This window comes from Schistocerca cancellata, chromosome 2 (assembly GCF_023864275.1).
Source record: "Schistocerca cancellata isolate TAMUIC-IGC-003103 chromosome 2, iqSchCanc2.1, whole genome shotgun sequence".
Taxonomy (NCBI): Eukaryota; Metazoa; Arthropoda; class Insecta; order Orthoptera; family Acrididae; genus Schistocerca; species Schistocerca cancellata.
In genome coordinates this window covers 76,876,617-76,897,766 of record NC_064627.1, presented here as the reverse complement: position 1 = coordinate 76,897,766, position 21,150 = coordinate 76,876,617, and the positions used below count along the sequence as shown (strand labels likewise).

Sequence of the window (21,150 nt, the reverse complement as noted above, 5' to 3'; positions counted from 1 at the left end):
TAAGAGCTATTTTAACAGGTATTACAGCACAATGAAATTTTCTCTAGTGCGATAACAACAGGTCTGTATACAAGCTCATAAAAGTGGTTATATTTCTACTTTCTGCAGAAAATTAAATTTCATAACAAATGGTAGCAATTTACCATAGTTTGATAATAATGTAGTAATTGATATATACTGAGAAATTCAAACCATATATATTGACAATGTAATCAGCCAACTACTGTACTTTAAATGTAAATTACCATAATATAAATGGAATATGTTCTTTAACGCCAATGTAAGTGTACTTATCATCATACTTTGTACATTCCTGTAAATTCCAGAGTTTTTGATCATGTTCTTGTTAAATAAAAATGCAAAACCAGTCAACCCTGAGTGTGACTTCCGGCTGTACAGTAAAACGTACATGTCATCCAATCACATCCTCTTGGTGATTCAATTTTTTTTTTTTTTTTTGTGCAGGCAGTTTGTTTTGAGAAACATAAAACAATTTGTACCAAAACAAAATTTTGCTATTATAAATATTGAACAACAGCTGCTCTCTTTAAGAACCATATGGTAGTCTGGCTTCTCCACAGTTAGATGTCTAACATGCTTAGTATATTTATTCAGTAAATCTAATTTTATACTACCACATGTTGTCGATCTATCAACCAAAGACAACTACTGTTCCTGCTACTGCTGCTGATATTACCATTACATGCCACATAAATTTACACAAGGACCATTGGACTATTGCACTGGCACAACTAAACATCACAGAGAGCACTTTACTTAGGAATTTTATGAAGAAAATTAACTACAATATTAACTTACAATTTTACCAAACACGGGAGAAGAGATGAACATTACTAAGGCATAGAAGCTGAACACTAGCCCTGAGATGGTGTCACTCATTCCTTTCTGGGCTGCCTGCAAAACAAAGGAGAAAATATAAACCTGGCAATGACAACTGAAATCTCAAAAACATTCAAGTTTGTTAAAATGCAACAAACAGAAATAATGTCCCAAATAAACCTTAAGTTAGAAAATGTCAGAAACAGTGAGCAAGACTGCAGAGAGATGATATATTGCAGGACCAGCAATTCTCTTGTTTGTTATGACTCTATCAAACTCAGTGAACAGCCATTATATGGATGATGATGATGATGATGATGATTTGAGGTGAGGGGCCCTCAACATCATAGTCATTAGTGCCTTGACAAAAAGTCAGTATGCCAACCTCATGGGTGTGGACGAAGGCCGTCCCCACATGAGAAGCAGGTTATAATGTATTTAAGTCTGCCTCCCTTCCCCAACAATTTAGGGATGAGGCCTGACAAGTTCACAAAATTTCATGACTCTTGTAACACTGAAATCAGTATCTGTGAGGATGATGGGCAGATCTCCACTGAGACTGAGGGCTGCCCTAATATCAATACATAGGATACACGTTGCCAAAATATGCTGAACTGAAAATGGCATGACACAAACTTCATAGGATGTTGGATCCTCCTGCCGGAAGAGGAAGCCATGTGTTAAAGGGCTACGTCTGATGCACAGTCTGGTAAGTAGAACCTCCTTCCAGTGGTGAGGCTGACATGAAGGCGGCCATGACTCTGTGGTTGATTTGAGTTACCGCAGTTTGTTTTCTGTCATCTGCAACCAGTCTCCCATCAAAGCTTGATGCATATGTCAGAAAATGAGATGATGGCATGCAACAGGATGGGACATTGAGTGACAGCACCATCCCGACACACTTCCTTGGCGGTTTTGTGGGCCATGTCATTTCCTTGTATCCCAATGTGGTAAGGTACCCAGCAAAAGATCATCTCTTTGCCACAATATTGGAGCCGCTGTAAGGAGTCATGGATAAGCTGAATCAGCTGGTCTACTGGATACATTTGGTGAACTGGTTGCTGTGCAGAAAGTCAGTCGGAACAGACAAGAAAACTTGTATGGTGATGTTCATGAATCCCCTCCAGTGCCATCAGAATGCCTTATAATTCCACATCATAATTTGCAAATTGTTCAGGAAGACACACTTTAAAACCACTATCACGGAAAACAGCAGAAACAACCGAGGACACTCTCTTGCTGTGGTAGATACCTAAAATGGACAAAAACAAAGTTGTAAAATACATAATCTGGAGAATAAGTTTTCTTGTCAAGCTTAAAATCACTTTGTACCTCTGAAGACACCAAGGCGGCAATACGTTGCATCCCTGGCTCTGTTTTTTTTTTATGTCTGATACATCCAGATCATTGAGACAGTCTGTAGCACATATCCCAAATGGCTTGGTCACATGGGGCCAATTTCTGAACAGCCATTCAGCGGTGGGTTGGACCACTGCACTAAATGCCAATGACTGAGGTGATGCTGAGATTTTCAGTGTCTGTCGAGCCAAAAGGATATACAGTCGAATCCAGAGTAGTGGTTCACCAGCCTCTGCACACAGGCTCAACACTGGGCTGGTCTGAAAGGCTCCAGTCGATATCTGAATGACCTCATGGTGGACGGCGTCTAACATCTTGAGGTAGGAATTACGGGCTGATCCACAGACCATGCTGCCATAATGTAAACATGATTGAACAAATGCCCTATAAAACTGCAGGAGGCAGGACCTGTCAGCTCCTCTTGTTTTTCCACTAAGGCATTTCACAATATTCAATGACTATAAGCCCTTTGTGCATAGGTCTTTGAGATGTGGGAGCCAAGTTAATAGTGAGTCAAACAATAAACCCAAAAAGTGCACAATTTCTTGAAAACATAAAATATTGTCCCCCAGTGTGAGCACTGGTTGGTTAAAACTTCGATGAGCATGGTTAAAATTTATACATGCAGTCTTCCTCAGGCGAGAATCAAAAACCAATTGTCTTGGACCCCTATTTCCAGCCCCCTACTTGTCAACTCAGCTGTCTCATTGTCATTGTAAGATCAGACAAAGAGTAGAAAATTGCAAAGTCATCCACAAACAGAGAGCATTTGACAGGGCTCCTGACTGTGGGGAAAATGCCATTGACACTGATGGCAAACAATGGGACTCTGATGACACTGCACTGAGGGACCCCATTCTCATGAACACAATAGTCAGACAATGCATCACAAATGCAATAACAAACTGCCAGTCCTCGGGAAAGGATTGGACAAGAAGTTGCAGGCATCCACATAGTCCCCATTCATGAAATTGGCAAAGGATGTTGTACCTCCAAGTAGTGTTAGGTTAGGTTTGTGTTTAACGTCCCGTCGACAACGAGGTCATTAGAGACGGAGCGCAAGCTCGGGTTAGGGAAGGAAATCGGCCGTGCCCTTTCAAAGGAACCATCCCGGCATTTGCCTGAAAAGATTTAGGGAAATCACGGAAAACCTAAATCAGGATGGCTGGAGACGGGATTGAACCGTCGTCCTCCCGAATGCGAGTCCAGTGTGCTACCACTGTCCAAGTAGTGTCATACACTTTTTCGAGTTCTAAAAACACACAAACCAAATGTTTTCAGTGTAAGGAGGCCTCTTGAATTGCCATCTCCAGTAGAATTAAGTTGTCAAGGGTGGGAGGGTAGCACCTGAAACTGCATTGGGAGCAGCTCAGGATTCAAGCAGCCAGACAAGGTGGCAGTTGACCATACATTCAAGAGACTTACCCATACAATTGGTAAGAGCTACATTCCTGTAACTGTTAGGAGCACTACAGTCCTTGCCTGGTTTCAAGAACTTAATTAATATTGCCTCCTTCCAAATTGTGGGGTAGTGTCCATGAAACCAGATCAGTTTGAAACAAGACAGGAGCTGTCCTTTTGCTTCAGGGTACAGATGATGAAGCACGGCATAATGGATCTCATTAGGTAGTACTCTTACTGCTGCAGCTGCTGCCATTAACAGTGATGCAACTACATGTAAATTTAATATCTAATAGCCACAGTTCTTGCGTTTTCATTTTTGTTGGAAAGTAAACCGATTTTGTGACATATTACAAGTTCCTAATCAGGGGCAAATTATTTAGTTTCACCTGAATGCTTCCATAGTTAAGTTTTTGAATATCTGCATATTATAAGATAAAGTTCCTGCATGTTCACCATCAGGGTCTACAGTAGAGTTGCGCAGCACGTGCCAATAGTCCATTTATCTGCACAGTTTAGTTTTCCACGGTCTTTAGTATGGGCAGGGACTGCGATTGTTGTGTGTGGATGCAAGCCGAGTTGGTGAAACTTTGCTCTCAGCAGGCTGTGATGGCTTCGGTTACACAGCTTGAGGCTGCAGTGGATGGGCACCACTGTTGTGGGCCAGCTGTGGGGATCCAACAGACATCCAGCATGTCCGAGTCCTCTGATCGGTCCTCACTGGTGGCCAACCCAGTTACTGCTCACAATGAGGTTGACCCCTCACCTGTGGTAGAGTGGGAGGTTGTCCCAGGGCAAAAGCAGGTGATGAAAGACTTCCCAGGCTGCTGCACGTAAGGCCTCCCTGGTTTGTCTGACAAACAGGTTCCAGATGCTGTCCGTGGCTGACACTTTCGCTGAGCCAGATGCTGTCGCCTGCACTGTTTCAGAGGAAACCACTCAGCGTGCAAGATCCGGGCAACCACAGAGGGTGTGGTTATTGTTAGTTGGGAGCTCCAACATTAGGCATGTTATGGACCACCTTAGGGACTTGGCTGACAAGAAGGGAAAGAAAACCAATGTGCACTCCGTGTGCATAAGGGTGGAGTCATTCCAGATGTGGAAAGGGTCCTCCTGGATATGATGATGACCACAGGGTGCAGCCAACTGCAGATGGTTGCTCACGTCAGATAACCATGCCTCCTTTGGAACACACTAAAACTACAAATTGTTGGACCATGCCTCTTTAGGCGGTTTGCAGTTTTAGTGTGTTCCGAAGAAGGCATGGTTATCCACACCAAAATTTAGGTCAATATCCGGGTTCCATTTGCAATCGAGGTGGATTCCTTATAATCATTAAATGACATAAGCATTAATGTCAGTGGTGTTGAGAAACAACTGAAATCGTTAAAACTGAACAAAGCTCCAGGGCCCAATGGAATCCCTGTCAGATTCTACACTGGTTGGTTGGTTGGTTTTGGGGTTTGATGGGGGCTAAACATTTAGGTTATCAGTCCCCAGTTCCAAACAGACATACTTGTAAAAGGCCTATACAGTAAAAGCGTAACCTCTGCACCCAGAGAGAGGGAACACCAAGGGGTACAGAGCAAAAATGAACACTGCAGTAACACAAAATAGAGGACACTCAAAAGGTGCAGAGCAAATAGTTGACTAGAGTAAAACAGACTACATTGGTTGATGGATCAGGTAAAAGGTCAACCACTCAACTACAAACGAAGAACCTCCAGCTGGAAAGTGTTGATAGAGGATCAACACAACTTGTTACCATAAAAGACAATATTTTGGTATCCACGTCACAATTAAAAGTCACTAAAGTGGGTGTAGCCTGAGAAATCATGCGAGAGCGCCCACACTAGAGCGAGTGATAAAACTCAGCTGCATGGGTAAAATGTAAAACTGAGTCAGCTATAGAGGCATTGTCACCAAGAATTAAAGGAAGTGCAGCTGGTAACTTAAAGGACTGCCTCAAGGGGAATAAAAAGGGGCAGTCCATCAGAAGATGGATCACTGTCAGCCCTGCATCACAGCGACACTTGGGTGGGTTCTCACGACAAAGGAGATAGCTGTTGGTCAATCACATATGTCCAATTCGGAGACGGCAGAGAACAACTGAGTCCCTACGCGTGTCCCTCAAGGATGAGTTCCATACGGTCATGGAAGACTTGACCATGCGGAGCTTATTTGGTGTGTTCCAGACAGACCATTCAGAGCCCCAGACATCGCGGACCTTGTGATGTAGGGCTGACCGGAGGTCTCTTTCCATGAGACCAAGTGCCAGGGGTGGCGAAGTGGTGGCCTGCTTGGCCAACCGATTGACACATTTGTTTCCTGGAATGCCTATGTGGCCCCGGGGTCCACACAAACGTCACTGAATGACCACACTTGGCTAGAGCAAAAACAGCATCTCGAATACCGTGCACCAAAGGGTACCCAAGAAAAACACCGGTCGAGTGCTTGCAATCCACTCAGGGAGTCACTGCATATGACAAATGACTCCCCAGAAAGGTGAGCGAGTGCACAATAAAGAGCAACCGGCTCCGCAGTGAAAACACTGCTCCCACAAGGCAGGGAATGCTGCTCAATGTAGTCGCCGTGGATGAAAGCAAACCCAGTGCATCCATTGACCACAGAACCATCGGTGTAGACTACATCTGCATCGCGAAACGAGGCAAGAAGAGCCAGGAATTGTTGATGAAGACTGGCAGGTGGAACACAGGACTTGGAGTCGCAGGACAAATCCAACAAAGCCGCAAGCGAGGGAGGGACGAAGGAGGGGTAGAAGAAGAGGGCCGGATGGATGGAGGAAGGGGAAAGGACTCAAGCGACGAGAGAAGGGAACGAACGCGGACCGCGATCTGGAGACCCGACTTAGGCTACCGTCGTGAGGAGGGGAGTGCAGAAGATGGAAAATGAAGCCTGCGGTTTGGGTGGTCGGGCGAGGCATGGACGCAGGCGATGTATGACGCAAGCAACTGTTGTCGTCAGAATCGTAGGGGAGGGATTCCAGCGTCTACAAGAAGGCTAGTCACCCGACTAGTGCGGAAGGCACCTGTTGCCAGTCTGACGCCACAATGGAGAATCGGGTCGAGGATCTGCAATGTTGAAGACACTGCTGAGTCATACACGATGCTCCCGTAGTTGAGACAGGACTGGACTAAGATCTTATAGAGCTGTAGGAGGGTTGTTCGTGCAGCCCCAAAACAGTGTGGCTAAGGCAGCGAAGCATGTTGAGGTGCCGCCAGCACCGTTGTTTAAGCTCGCGAAGATGAGGTGTCCAAGTAAGCTGAGCATCAAACAGCATGCCAAGGAAGTGATGCGTCTCCTCAATAAGAAGGAGTTCATTGGCAAGGTAGAGCCCTGGATGGAGATGGACCATTTGACAACAACAGAAATGCATCACTCAGGTCTTAGAGGCTGAGAACTGAAAACCATGGCTGGATGCCCAAAAATGTGCCATACAGATAACTCCCTGCAGCCGCCGTTCAGCGACTTTGATGCTTGGGGAACTGTAATAAAGACAAAAGTCATCGGCATATAGAGAGGAACAGACCGATGAGCCCACCGCAGCTGCTAGACCATTAATCGCCACCAAAAAGAGGGGAACACTGAGAACCGAGCCCTGCGGGACACCGTTCTCCTGAATATGAGCAGAGCTAAAATAAGTGCCAACTCTAGCCCGAAAGGAGCGATTGGAGAGAAAATTCCGTAGAAAAATCAGAAGTGGACCACGTAAGCCCCATTCGTGCAGCGTAGCAAGGATTTGATGGCGCCAGGTGTATCGTACACCTTCCAAAGATCAAAGAAAACAGCAACTAGATGTTCTCGCTGAGTAAAAGCTGTACGAATAGCCGACTCTAGCGAGACTAAATTGTTGATCGCTGAGCGGCCCTGACGGAAGCCCTCCTGTTGCTGGGCTAGGATGCCCCAAGCTTCGAGGATCCACATGAGCCGCCGACTCACCATCCATTCCATGAGTTTGCACATAACGTTGGTAAGGCTGATGGGGTGATAGCTATCAACTACCAGCCGATCTGCACTGGGTTTCAGCACCGGGATGGTAACGCTATCCTGCCAATGAGTTGGGAAAACGCCCTCTGTCCAGATGCGGTTAAACAGGGCAAGTAATTCACCCTGACAGTGCACCGAGAGACGGCGAAGAAACTGGTTGTGAATTCGGTCTGGACTTGGAGAGGTATCGGGGCAAGCTGTAAGGGCACTTTGGAACTCCCAGTCACTAAATGGGGTATTGTATCATTCCCAACGGTGCGTGTGAAATGACAACTGCGTACGCTCAGCCAGCTCTTTAATGGTGTGGAATTCTGCACTGTAGCCTGCTGTCGCAGAAATATGAGCGAAGTACTCTGCTAGATGTTCGGCAATGGCGATTGGGTCAGTACAAAGTGTACCCCGAAGAGAAAGACAAGGGACAGACGCATGAGGGTAAAAGCCAAAAAAGCGCTGAACCCGTGACCACACCTGAGATGGGGAGGTGCGAGAACCTATGGTGGCAACATATTGTTCCCAGCAGTCCTGTTTGCTCTGCCGGATTAACCGCCGAGCCCGGGCCCGCAGCCGTTTAAAGGCAACCAAATTCACTAGGGAAGGATGATGCCGGTGCCGTTGCAGGGCTCGCCGGCGGTCCCGGATAGTTTCTGCAATCTCTGGTGTCCACCAAGGGACTGACTTACGCCTTAGGGTACTTGAAGAGCAGGGGTCAGTTGCCTTGGCAGCAGAAACAATGGCCATAGTGACCTCGTCCACTGCCAAATCAATGTCACCAGGAAGCGGAGCAATGGCCATAGTAGCTGAGGTGTAGGCTGCCCAATCAGCTCCACAAAGAGACCATCATGGCAGCTGGTCAGGGGGTTGGGATTGAAGAAGAGAAACCCGGATAGGAAAGTGGTCGCTACCACAGAGGTCGTCGTGGACCCTCCAACTGAGGTATGGAAGAAGACCTGGGCTACTAAGAGAGATGTCAATGGCCGAGTATGTGCCACGAGTCAAGCTAAAATAGGTGGGAGCACCAGTGTTAAGGAGGCAAATGTCCTGCTGGGCCAAGAGAGCGTCAACGTTCCTAGCCTGGCCTGAGATCTGGGCCCCACCCCATAAAGGGTGGTGGGCATTTAAGTCCCCCAAAAGGAGGAATGGCGGGGGGAGCTGAGCGAACAAGGCAGCTAGGTCGGCAAGAGGGACAACCTCATCCGGGGGAAGGTAGAGGCAACAGATGGTAAGCTCCATTCCTGCCCAGATTCGAACAGCCACAGCCTCGAGAGCCATGTGAAGTGGCACTGGGGCACTAGGAACAGTGGCAAGAACATAAAAACAGACACCGCCAGACACCCTGTCGTATTTTACATGGTTCTTATAGTAACCCCGGTAGCCACAGAGGAAGGAGGTCCAACGAACAGGAAACCAGGTTTCCTGCGGCACAAAAGCTGTTTCAACTCAGCAAGGTGGTGGAAAAAACCACAGCAATTCCATTGAAGGGTAATGGTATCCGACTGAAGACATGAAAGAACCTGAGAGGGGGATAGGTTACGCCTTAGAAGCGCTCACCGCCACCGATTGCGAAATAGCCTGATCAACTTCCATAGGAGCTGCGGGTCGAGCAACATCTAGCTCCTGAGTGGACGCTAGATGCTCCATATCATCTTCAGGTGCTGTCAAGTGCTGTCGTGAACTCCTTTTCTGTCTCTATGCCTTCTTTTGCTTTTTCTTCTTTTTGGTAGGGCCCCAGTCCCTCGGTTTATCAGGCTGGGTGGGCTTTTCCGACCTAGTCTCAAGGACTGAGGGAGACCTGGAAGCCCTACAGCCCTTAGGTGGTGGCTTTTTCAGCTACTGGCTGACAGCTGGAGGGGCAGTAACCGTGGAAGGGAGGGTACCAAGCAATCCCTTCCGTGCAAGGGGAGCCGGAGGAGGCGGGCACTTCTCTGGCTCAGAGGTGGGGACTGAAGTCCCCAAAGAAGGAATGGTTATTACTCCCGATGTTGATAACAGGGGAGCAATGGAAGAGGGTGTTCCCCCAACTACCTGGGGGGCAGGAATAGACGGCTGGGCTGGAGGGCCCACAAAAAGTGGCTGAGCTTGGGGTCTCGTCGCCAGGGATGCTGACATCGAAGCTGCTGCAGCAAACATCGATGAAATGTGCACAGGGTGAAGTCGGTTGTACTTGCATTTGGCCTCTGTGTAAGTGAGCCTGTTCAAGGTCTTATACTCCATAATCTTCCATTCTTTTTCATAAACCATGCAGTCTGACGAGCAAGGTGAATGTTTCTGCCTGCAGTTGACACAAACAGGGGGCGGTGAGCACGGGGCGTTGGGGTGGGAGGCAAGACCACAATCCTGACAGGTAGGGTTGGCATCACATCTCGATGACATGTGCCCAAACCTCCAGCACTTAAAGCAGCGCGTAGGAGGAGGGACGTAAGGCTTAACATCACATCGATATATCATCACCTTGACCTTCTCGGGCAGGGTGTCTCCGTCGAAAGCCAAGATGAAAGCCCCGGTGGCGGCTCTACTATCTTTAGGTCCCCTGAAGACATGTGATACAAAGTGGACACCGCAGCATTCCAGATTTGCACGGAGCTCGTCGTCAGACTGCAAGAACAGGTCACGATGAAAAATAAGTCCCTGAACCATATTGAGGCTCTTATGAGGCGTAATGGAGACTGCAACATCACCGAGCTTGTCACAAGCAAGCAATGCCCATGACTGTGCTGGGGATGCTGTCTGTATGAGGACTGCTCCAGACCTCATTTTTAGACATGTCCTCAACTTCTCCAAACTTGTCCTCTAAATTTTCCACAAAAAACTGAGGCTTTGTGGTCAGAAATGCATCCCCATCTGTTCGGCTGCAAACCAGAAATCAAGGAGAATACGTCGCACCAGGTAATTTAGACTGCCGTTCCTCCCCTGGTGTGGACTGGGAAGGGAACGATTGGGGGTCATACTGTAAAGCATTGAACTTTCCTTTCTTAGAGACTCGTGCTTGCACACTATTCGTATTTCATTTCATTTCATGGTGTTCCCACGAGCAGCTAGGGGAAGGAATGTCCACCCAGACAGAGCCCCACCTGCCTGGGCAAGCCTAATACAACCGGGGGGCGGCACGTTCCCCAGAGGTCACCCACTAGCAACTGTACTACCTCAACAGCCATGCGTCTCCTTGGCACACAGCACACCTTGAGATTGAAGGTTTTTTTATAGAGGTTTATACCACCCTCGCGACCCAGGCAGTTAAGCCAAGATCCCCGGGCTCCATACCGTACAATGTTCCACCGTCACACCTTACGGTGGTCGTTGAAGCACGCTCAGAGCTTACGGTATTGAGGACTGGTGGCGCTTCCCAGTCCCCAGCTCAGGGACCCCGGGGTCGCCATGCCTGTACCCAGCAACTAAATGCTGAGCGCCCTGAAGGGCAGATTCTATACTGAATTTGCGACTGAGTTAGCACCTCTTGTCACTATAATCTATCGTAGATCCCTCTAACAAAAAACCATGCCCAGTTCTTGGGGGGAAAAAAACAGGTCACATTGTCTACAAGAAGGATAATAGAAGTGATCCACAAAACAACTGTCCAATATCCTTGACATCAATTTGTTGCATAATCTTAGAATATATTCTCAGATCAAACATAATGAGGTATCTTTAAGAGAATGACCTCCTCTGTGCCAATGTTTTTAAAAACATCAATCATGTAGAACCCAGCTCACACTTTCCTCATGACATACTGAAAGCTTTGGATCAAGGCAACCAGGTAGATGCACTGTTTCTTGATTTGATTCAGTACCATACCTACTCTTACTATCAAAATTACGATCATACGGGGTATCAAGTGAAATTTGTGATTGGATTGAAGCCTTTATGTTAGGGAGGACATGACATGTTATCTTGGGTGGAGAGTCATCGTCAGATGTAGAAGGAACTACAGGTGTGCCCCCAGGGAAGTGTGTTGTGAGCCTTGATGTTCAAGTTGTATATTAATGACCTTGCAAACAATATTAATAGTAAAATTAAGTATTTTGTAGATGATGCAGTTATATATAATAAAGTAGTATCTGCGAGAAACTGGATAAATATTCAGTCAGATCTCTATAAGATTTCAACATGTTGCAGCGACTGGCAACTTGCTCTAAATGTTCGAAAATGTAAAATTTTGCACTTCACAAAATGAAAAAATGTAGTATCCCATGACTATACTGCAATATCAGTGAGTCACTGTTGGAATCAGCCAACTTATACAAATACATGGGTGTAACATTTTGTAGGGATATGAAATGGAATGATCACATAGGTTCAGTCACGCGTAAAGCAGGTGGTAGACTTTAGTTTATTGATAGAATACTGGGGAAGTGCAATCAGTCTGCAAAAAGAGATTTCTTACATATCACTTGTGTGACCCTTCCTAGAATGTTGCAAAAGTGTGTGGGACCCATACCAGATACAATTAACAGGGGATATTTAATGTATACATAGAAGGGCAGCACGAATGGTCACGTTTGTTTAATCCATGGGAGAGTGTCACAGAGTTACTGAAGGAACTGAAATGGCAGACTCTTGAAGACAGATGTAAACTATCCTGAGAATGTCTATCAACAAAGTTTCAAGAACCAGCTTTAAATTATTACTCTAGGAATGTACTACAGCCCCCAATGTATTGCTCACACAGGGATCATGAGGATAAGATTAGAATAATTACAGAGGTATTCAAACAATTATTTTTCCCAATCTCCATACACAAATGGACTGGGAAGAAACCCTAATAACTGATACAATGGGACGTACCATCTACCATGCACCTCACAGTGGTTTGCAGAGTATAGATGTAGAAAATTGTGTTTCAAATCTAATTTCAAACATACACCTAATTCATACAAATAATGGCACTAATGTCATATTTGGACTTTCATAACATTAAAACAATATTTAAAACTTGAGAATTCACATTCAGACAAGGTACAACGTTAAACTGCAATGTAGTCTAAGAGCATCACTAACAGACAATCCTGATCAAAAGTACTTGCACTATTGGAAATAGTAATGCTAAATTGTATTTATATAGAATGTGGTTATAAAAAAAAGTGGATATACTACTCTGAGGTTACCAATACATGTTCGATATTTAATCTTCATCCGAACAATCATCAGTGACCCTCATACAGGTGCATCCAAAAAGTTCGGTGAATGGTCTCGGAAAACAAAGGTAACAAGAGTTAAAAACAAATTATCTTTTCTGGCTTTGAAAGTAATCACCATTAGCTTCAGTACACTTCTAACACTGGTTCTCAAGCTGTTGGAATCTGTCAGCAAGCGCTTCTTGTGGAGTCACTTGAAGCAAAGTGGTCACGCCGATTGTCTGTGAAGCGTAAGCCTTTCCAAGGTAACTGACAGAGGGGAAACAAAAAGAATTTACCTGGCACCAAATCTGGAGAATTAGGAAGGTGTTCAGGAACAGTCACCTACTGTTGAGTGAGAAAGTAAAACATACAGGCATTGCAGATATCCTACAAAGTGTAACCACAGTACTTTGAGCTGTTCCACAAGATGTGTTTTTTAAAATTTCCCAACACAATTACAACCGATGTCAGAAATGTGTTCTAGCTAACAGTGATCACTTTGGAGGCCAGTAAAGATATTTTGTTTACAACTCTGGTTTTCTCTATTTTCTGAGGTCATTCATTCATTGAAATTTTCACACACACACCTTTTAAGTAAATCAATAGGCAAAAATAGTGTTCTCTTTGGAAAGGTGCATCATATTTGGCACAGAAAAACTAAGTCATGATTTGATTTCTAAATGTGCTGTGGGAAAGTCATGTATGTAATTTGCATGTCTTTCAAAATATTGCATAATGTAGTCAACCATGTTTAAACCATAATGTATATAACTCAGAAGTGTAAACAGAAGCAACAATACACCATGAAGATTACTGAACCTAACAACATTTTCTTAATTTGCTTCAATTAATTGCACAAAATCCATTATGTAACAGGTACTTTGAACCTGGAGCTACTAACTATGCATCTTTGCCTACTACTTATCACCTAGAACAACTATGTATATTCGGTCCCCTAGTTTTCTTGGGTATAACAGAAATTGTAGAGCTGAACTCAGATGAGGTGAGATGCTACTTGGAAATTCCATTAAGATTTTGAAGGGAGGTCACATAGAGAGAACAAAAATCATAATATTTTGAAAAATTCTGACCGCTTTACTCTCTATAATCTTTTTCACACACACACACACACACACACACACACACACACACACACACACACACACACACGAGTAGAAAAATGCATTCTTCCCTTAAATTGAAAACCATTATGAAACTACACAGAAAACAAGTGAAAATCTTGTTTGCTTGGTGCTCCACAGCTTGTAAGTATGCCACACTAAAGTGGGATCGATAATGGATCCAATCATGATCACGTAGATGTGGTTATATTTAGATTTTAAATAGACATAGTGTTCTTTGTCTTCTAGATCCATGTCAATTAGTGTTCTTTGTCTTCTAGATCCATGTCAATTAGTGTTCTTTGTCTTTTAGATACATGTCAATTTTAACTACAAAGAGATTTTATAATTGACAGACAGGTCATTTAATTTAGACATGCACAACATGTATGTAATGTTACATTTCTACTGATGTTGTTGTCTTCAGTCCTGAGATTGGTTTGATGCAGCTTTCCATGCTACTCTATCCTGTGCAAGCTTCTTCATCTTCCAGTACCTACTGCAACCTACATACTTCTGAATCTGCTTAGTGTATTCATCTCTTGGTCTCCCTCTACGATTTTTACCCTCCACACTGCCCTCCAATACCAAATTGGTGATGCCTTGATTCCCCAGAACATGTCCTACCAACTGATCCCTTCTTCTAGTCAAGTTGTGCCAAAAACTCCTCTTCTCCCAAATTCTATTCAATACCTCCTCATTAGTTATGTGATCTACCCATCTAATCTTCAGCATTCTTCTGCAGCACCACATTTTGAAAGCTTCTATTCTACTCTTGTCTGAACTATTTATCATCCATGTTTCACTTCCACACATGGCTACACTCCATACAAATACTTTCAGAAACGATTCCTGACACTTAAATCTATACTTGATGTTAACAAATTTCCCTTCTTGAGAAACGCTTTCCTTGCCATTGCCAGTCTACATTTTATATCCTTTCTACTTCGACCATCATCGGTTATTTTGCTCCCCAAATAACAAAACTCTTTTAGTAATTAAAGTGTCTCATTCCCTAATCTAATTCCCTCAGCATCACCTGAGTTAACTCGACTAGATTCCATTATCCTCATTTTGTTTTTGTTGATGTTCATCTTATATCCTCCTTTCAAGACACTGTCCATTCCATTCGACTGCTCTTCCAAGTCCTTTGCTGTCTCTGACAGAATTACAATGTCATCAGCGAACCTCAAAGTTTTTATTTCTTCTCCATGGATTGTAATTTTTCTTTTGTTTCCTTTACTGCTTGCTCAGTATACAGATTCAATAACATCAGGGACAGGCTACAATCCTGTTTGACTCCCTTCCCAACCACTGCTTCCCTTTCATGCCCCTCGGCTCTTATAACTGCCATCTGGTTTCTGTACAAATTGTACATAGCCTTTTGCTCTCTGAATTTTACTCCTGCCACCTTCAGAATTTTAAAGAGAGTATTCCAGTCAACATTGTCAAAAGCTTTCTCTAAATCTACAAATGCTAGAAATGTAGGTTTGCCTTTCCTTAATCTATTTTCTAAGATAAGTCGAAGAGTCAGCATTACCTCCATGTGTTCCAATATTTCTACAGAATCCAAACTGATCTTCCCCAAGGTCGGCTTCTACCGGTTTTTCCGTTCGTCTGTAAAGAATTCGCATTAGTATTTTGCAGCTGTGACTTATTAAACTGATAGTTCGGTAATTTTCACATATGTCGACACTTGCTTTCTTTGGGATTGGAATTATTATATTCTTCTTGAAGTCTGAGGGTATTTCACCTGTCTCATACATCTTGCTCACTAGATTGTGGAGTTTTGTCAAGAATGGCTCTCCCAAGGCTGTCAGTAGTTCTAATGGAATGTTGTCTACTCCTGGGGCCTTGTTTCGACTCAGGTCTTTCAGTGCTCTGTCAAACTCTTCACGCAGTATCATATCTCCCATTTCATCTTCATCTACATCCTCTTCCATTTCCATAATATTGCCCTCAAGTACATCACCCTTGTAGAGACCCTCTATATACTCCTTCCACCTTTCTGCTTTCCCTTCTTTGCTTAGAACTGGGTGTCCATCTGAGCTCTTGATATTCATACAAGTGGTTCTCTTTTCTCCAAAGGCATCTTCCTCTTGCATTTCTTAGCCCCAATCCATATTCACCTACTATGTTTCCTTCTCCCCCTTTTCCTACCCTCAAATTCCAGTCATCCATGACTATTAAATTTTCGTCTCCCTTCACTACCTGAATAATTTCTTTTATCTCATCATACATTTCATCAATTTCTTCAGGAACCACATATGTTTGTTTGGCCCCTTCAACTGATACCCATTCGTTGTGGTTGCACCTACGGTACGGCTATCTATAGCGCTGAGGCACGCAAGCCTCCCCACCAGTTGCAAGATCCATGGTTCATAGGGGGGGGGGGTCTACTGATATGTATACAAATTGTTGTATCAGACAATTTAAAGTCCTGGTTGGAATAATAACTGTGTTATGAAAAGGATAGATTGCTACTCACCATACAGAGAAATACTGAGCTGCAGACAGGCACAACAGAAAGACTGCAATATAATTAGCTTTTAGCTGAAAGACCTCCTTCTGAAATAGAAAACACACACATTCATACAACACACACACTCATGACCACTGTGTCCAGTTGCTGTGGCCATACTGAGTCATAATTGTGTGTGATGAGAGCAGCACTCTGGTGGTGGGGGTACGGAGGAGGCATAGGTTGGGGAGGGGAAGATATGGTGATACTTGTTTGAGCATGAAGGAACAGAATGTAGTGGGGAAGATATGGTGATGCTTGAATGAGCATGAAGGAACAGAGTAAGGACTGGCTAGTGCTGCTAGGTACAGTTGGGGAAGTTTGGTGGCAAGGACAGGGGAAGGGGGGGGGGGGAGGGGGGATGGGAGATTGGAGAGAGAAGGAGAGGAGTAGAAAAGGGGAAAAGGACTACTGGGTGTGTTGGTGGAATAGACAATTGTGTTGCACTGGAGTGACCTAGCAAACGTACTCTGTTCCTGACATATCCCTGCATGCTTCCACATACAGTACTACATCTTCCTACAACACACCCTGCTCTTGACGCCCCTGCCCCTCCCCCTCCCCCCACCTTCCCATGCCTCCTCCTTACTCTCATCACAGCATTGCTGCTCCCATCAGGCACAGTTACAACTTAGTCTGGCCACAGTAGCCAAAAATAATGGTTATGCATGAGTGAATTTTGTGTGTGTGTGTGTGTGTGTGTGTGTGTGTGTGTGTGTGTGCGCGCGCACTTTCTACCTCAGAAGGAGGCCTTTTGGCTGAAAGCTCAATGTATAGACATATTTCTGTTGTGCCTGTCTATCCCCACTATTTAGCGAATATCAATTGTTATGATGTAGATATCAGTATGTATAAATTTGTTTGCTTGTCCTCTGTATTAGATGCCACTTACAATGGGCTCTGAGCCCAGATAACAGTGTGACAATTTAATGTGTTATGTGCAGCTTATGGTGTACAATAAAATGCCTTAAAACATAGAAAACAACATTTCATCTAATTAACGAAAGTTTTACAACAATTTCCATCACATACAATACATCGTCATTTCTTACCAGCTAAATTTATATTTAAAAAACAAAAATTACTATAAACAGAAAAGCATATAAACAGAAAAGCATATGACAGAATGCAGAACCAGACAAGAAATTCCATGCCTTTCATACTTTGGTCCACAAGGCTAGTCAAATTGCACATCAGCATCTTCCTCCATAGTCATTATAATAATGTTATCAGTTAGGGTATCCCCATCATGTAAACTCCCTCAGCATCCTCCCCAATTAGGACCAACTCAAATGAATTCTCATATGTGCAGCCAAACAATATTTGCCAAAGTCAGAGCACCAGAGTCCTGCTGTTTTGAAGCTGCAGGCTCCTAAGAGTTGCACTCTTTCGTAAATTTGCAAGAAATTATTTTTACTGAGAAGTCTGGAGCCTCAGTTTTTTGGTGTTATGGAAACTACCCATCCTTTTGTTAGTGCCCAGCACCAAAATGATCAAATCTTTTACTTACCCAGCGATGCCTGTACTTGCAGTTAGATATGATTAGAAAAGTACTGGGTGATTTATCAAGTCGGCAGCAGGATCACTAGTTGGAATTTGGATTTTATTACAGATTTAAAGAACTGTGAGGGGGAAATATATTCCAGTGTATGTCTCTTTTAAGTTCCCGCCTTACAATGTCACAAGAAACCTTTCCTTTCTTTCAGAAATTTGGCATACTGTTGCATCTGAATTTTTGAAAATACCAAGACAGGCAGAGGAGCATTTTTCTCATAAGTGGTGATTATGTACATTCCATTGCCGAAAGAGGATTGAAATAGTGTCATCCCCACCTGCTGCATGAAAGGAAAGAATATCCTGTGGACTGAATTTGCATGATGTTAACGAGTAGAGGGCCTGGGAGATTACCTGGGGCAGTCGCTGCTACAACCTTGCGACTCTAGCTAAAAATGGGGGTGAGATGCGAGTACAAGAACTCAACAAGAGAGTTCTCTTAGTCTCTCTCAAAATCCTATCTACACGTGGTGCCCTCGTTAAGCTGAGCAACCCAGAAGGTTGGGTAACCAACCCCGGTGGGCAACTGGGTCAGCAAGCCGACAGGATGTGGAGGACAGTGGAAGGCAATGGGAAACCACCACTGGAATTCCTTCCCTAGATGTTCATGGGATGGACCTCTTTGTACAATATTCCAGAGGTAAAGCTTCCCGTCAATCTGATCTCCAGGAGGGGAACACAACGAGGACTCCAGAGATTAGGGCAAATCGAAAACGAAGGAGAAGAAGAAGGAAGGGTTATTGAGGATTGGGATTTGGATTCTTTTAACCCTTCTCCAGGAAGGGAAATTAGAAAATGCCAAACATGAAATGACAAGAAACAAATTGGATGTACTCGAAATGTGTGAGGTAAGATGGGGTGGGGTGGTTGTGGAGAACTAGGAAGTGACGACTTCTGATTGTACTATTCAGGTGAGAATAAAAATGGAATGTATGGGGTTGGAATTTTGATAGATAAAAGTCTGAAGGACAAGATTATCAAGGTTGAATATGTTAGTGGAAGAATAATGATTATGAGACAAAGGGAAAAAGAAAGACTTAGTTATCATCCAGGTCTATATCCAACAAGTAATCATTTAGATGGAGAGATAGAAGAATGTTATGAGACGATAGAAAACTTAGCACAGAGAGAGAAAACAAATGCATGTATTGTTATAATGGGTGATTGGAATGCTGTAGTTAGTGAAAGACCAGAAGGAAAATCTCTGGGAAAATTTGGACTGGGAGAAAGAAATGAGAGAGGGCAAAGGTTGTTGGAATACTGCAATGAAAATTTCATGATACTTGGAAATACTCTATTTGATAACCACAAAAGATGATGGTATACTTGGATATCTCGATTTGACAACCAAAGATATCAAATTGATTACATAATGATACAACAAATATACCGAACTTGCCTAAAGAGTGTCAAAAGCTATCTAGAGCCAGATATTTATTCAGATCATATATTAGTAATAGCTGAGGTTCTAGTTAAATTGAAAAGAACCTGGAAAGGATAGAAGAGAGAGCACATTAACTTTGAGAAACTGAAAGACAAAGGCAATTGTGAAAAATTAGAGAATGCATATGGTGAAATCATGATGAAAGGACAGGAAACAGAATGCGCAGAAGGAAGATGGGATTGTTTTAAAAATGGGATCAAAAAGGCAGCTAAGGAAACGCTTGGAGTCGAGGAGAGGAAAAAATTAAAAAAAGAATGGGCAACACCAGATATGATAACCAAGATGGATGATTGCAGGAAATGGAAAACTGTAAACACAGAAGAAGGGAAGCGCAACTACAGGAGGTTAAATAATGAATTACAAAGGGAGACAGCAAAAACAAAGGACAAATGGCTGACAGAAAAGTGTGACAAGATAGAGAAATTAGAGAAAGAAGGAAAATATGATCTGATGAACAAATAAGCAATGGATTTGACATTCACGGAAAAGAGAAACAACAATGGAATAAAGAAAGTAGAGGCAGCAGATGGGAAAACGGTGAGTGAACCCCAAGAAATAATGAGAAGTGGGAAGAATATATAGGATGGCTATACACTGCAGACAGCCAACCAAGTGAAGAAGACCTTGGGATAGAAGAAGAAGAAGAAGAAGAAGAAGAAGATAAAGTTGCAGATGATGACAAAGGAAATGCAATACTAACTAGTGAGATTGAATAATCTATGAAGGAGATGAAAAATGGAAAGGCGATGGGAATTAATGAGATTCCTGCAGAACTGTTAAAGTCATTGGAGAAGGAAGGGAAAAGGGAGTTGATTGAATTGTGTAATCAAATATACATGATAGGGAAATGGCCAAAGGACTTTACAGAAAGTATCTTAATACCTACAGAAAAGAAAAAGAACAGCAAAAAGTGTGAGGAACATAGAACAGTGAGCCTGATATTGCATGCAGCCAAAGTCTTGCTGAGTACACTCAACAGAAGACTATATGGAAAGCTGAATTGCGTAATAGGAGATGAACAATTTGGTTTCAGGTGAGGAGTGGGAGCTAGAGATGCCATTGGGCTATTGAGAGTGATAGGGGAGAGGTACATGGAGAAGAAAAGGAAGGTGTATGTTGTGTTCATTGATCTTGAGAATGATTTTGACTGTGTCACATGGGACAAACTGATGGAAATCCTAAGGAAACATGGAGTTGACTGGAGGGATAGACGGCTAATTAGAAATTTATATTTGAACCAGAGAGCAAGAGTAAGAATAGGAAGTGTGATGAGTGAAAAAATTGAACTGGGAAGAGGTGTAAGACAAGGTGGTTATTTATCACCGACACTGTTCAATATATATCTGGGGGAAATTATTAGTGAAAGTTTGATGGAAGGAGAGGAGTTTGTATAGGGGGTCAGAGAGTGAAGCGTATAAGATTTGCAAATGACATGGTTGTGATGGCAGAGAGTGCAAGAGAGATGGAACAAATGTTAGAGGATCTAAACACAAACTTAGAATAATATGGAATGAATATTAACAAGAAGAAATCAAGAAGCATGGTAACTGGAGGAAAGGGGAGAAAATGCCATATGAAAATAGGGGGAGAGGAAATAGAGCAAGTGAATAACTTCAATTACTTGGGAAGTGTAATAATGGATGATATGTATTACTCAAAAGAAATTTGGAAAAGAATTGCGATGGCAAAAGAAGGATTCAAGAGGAAAATTATTTTGTGGACCACTAAACAAAAATCTGAGGAAAAGACTTGCCAAATGTTGCATCTGGAGCGTTGCACTATATGGTGCAG

At 43.4% G+C, this 21,150-nt stretch overlaps 1 protein-coding gene across 1 annotated transcript in view; it reads right to left on the bottom strand.

The window, feature by feature from the left end:
- The window catches only part of LOC126150978 (MFS-type transporter SLC18B1-like), a 306,251-nt gene that overhangs the window by 216,823 nt on the left and 68,278 nt on the right, over positions 1-21,150 (bottom strand). Inside the window, exon 2 of the mRNA XM_049915911.1 lies at positions 820-915. Coding sequence (XP_049771868.1) covers positions 820-915 — 96 coding nt within the window. The remainder of the gene's footprint in view (positions 1-819; positions 916-21,150) is intronic.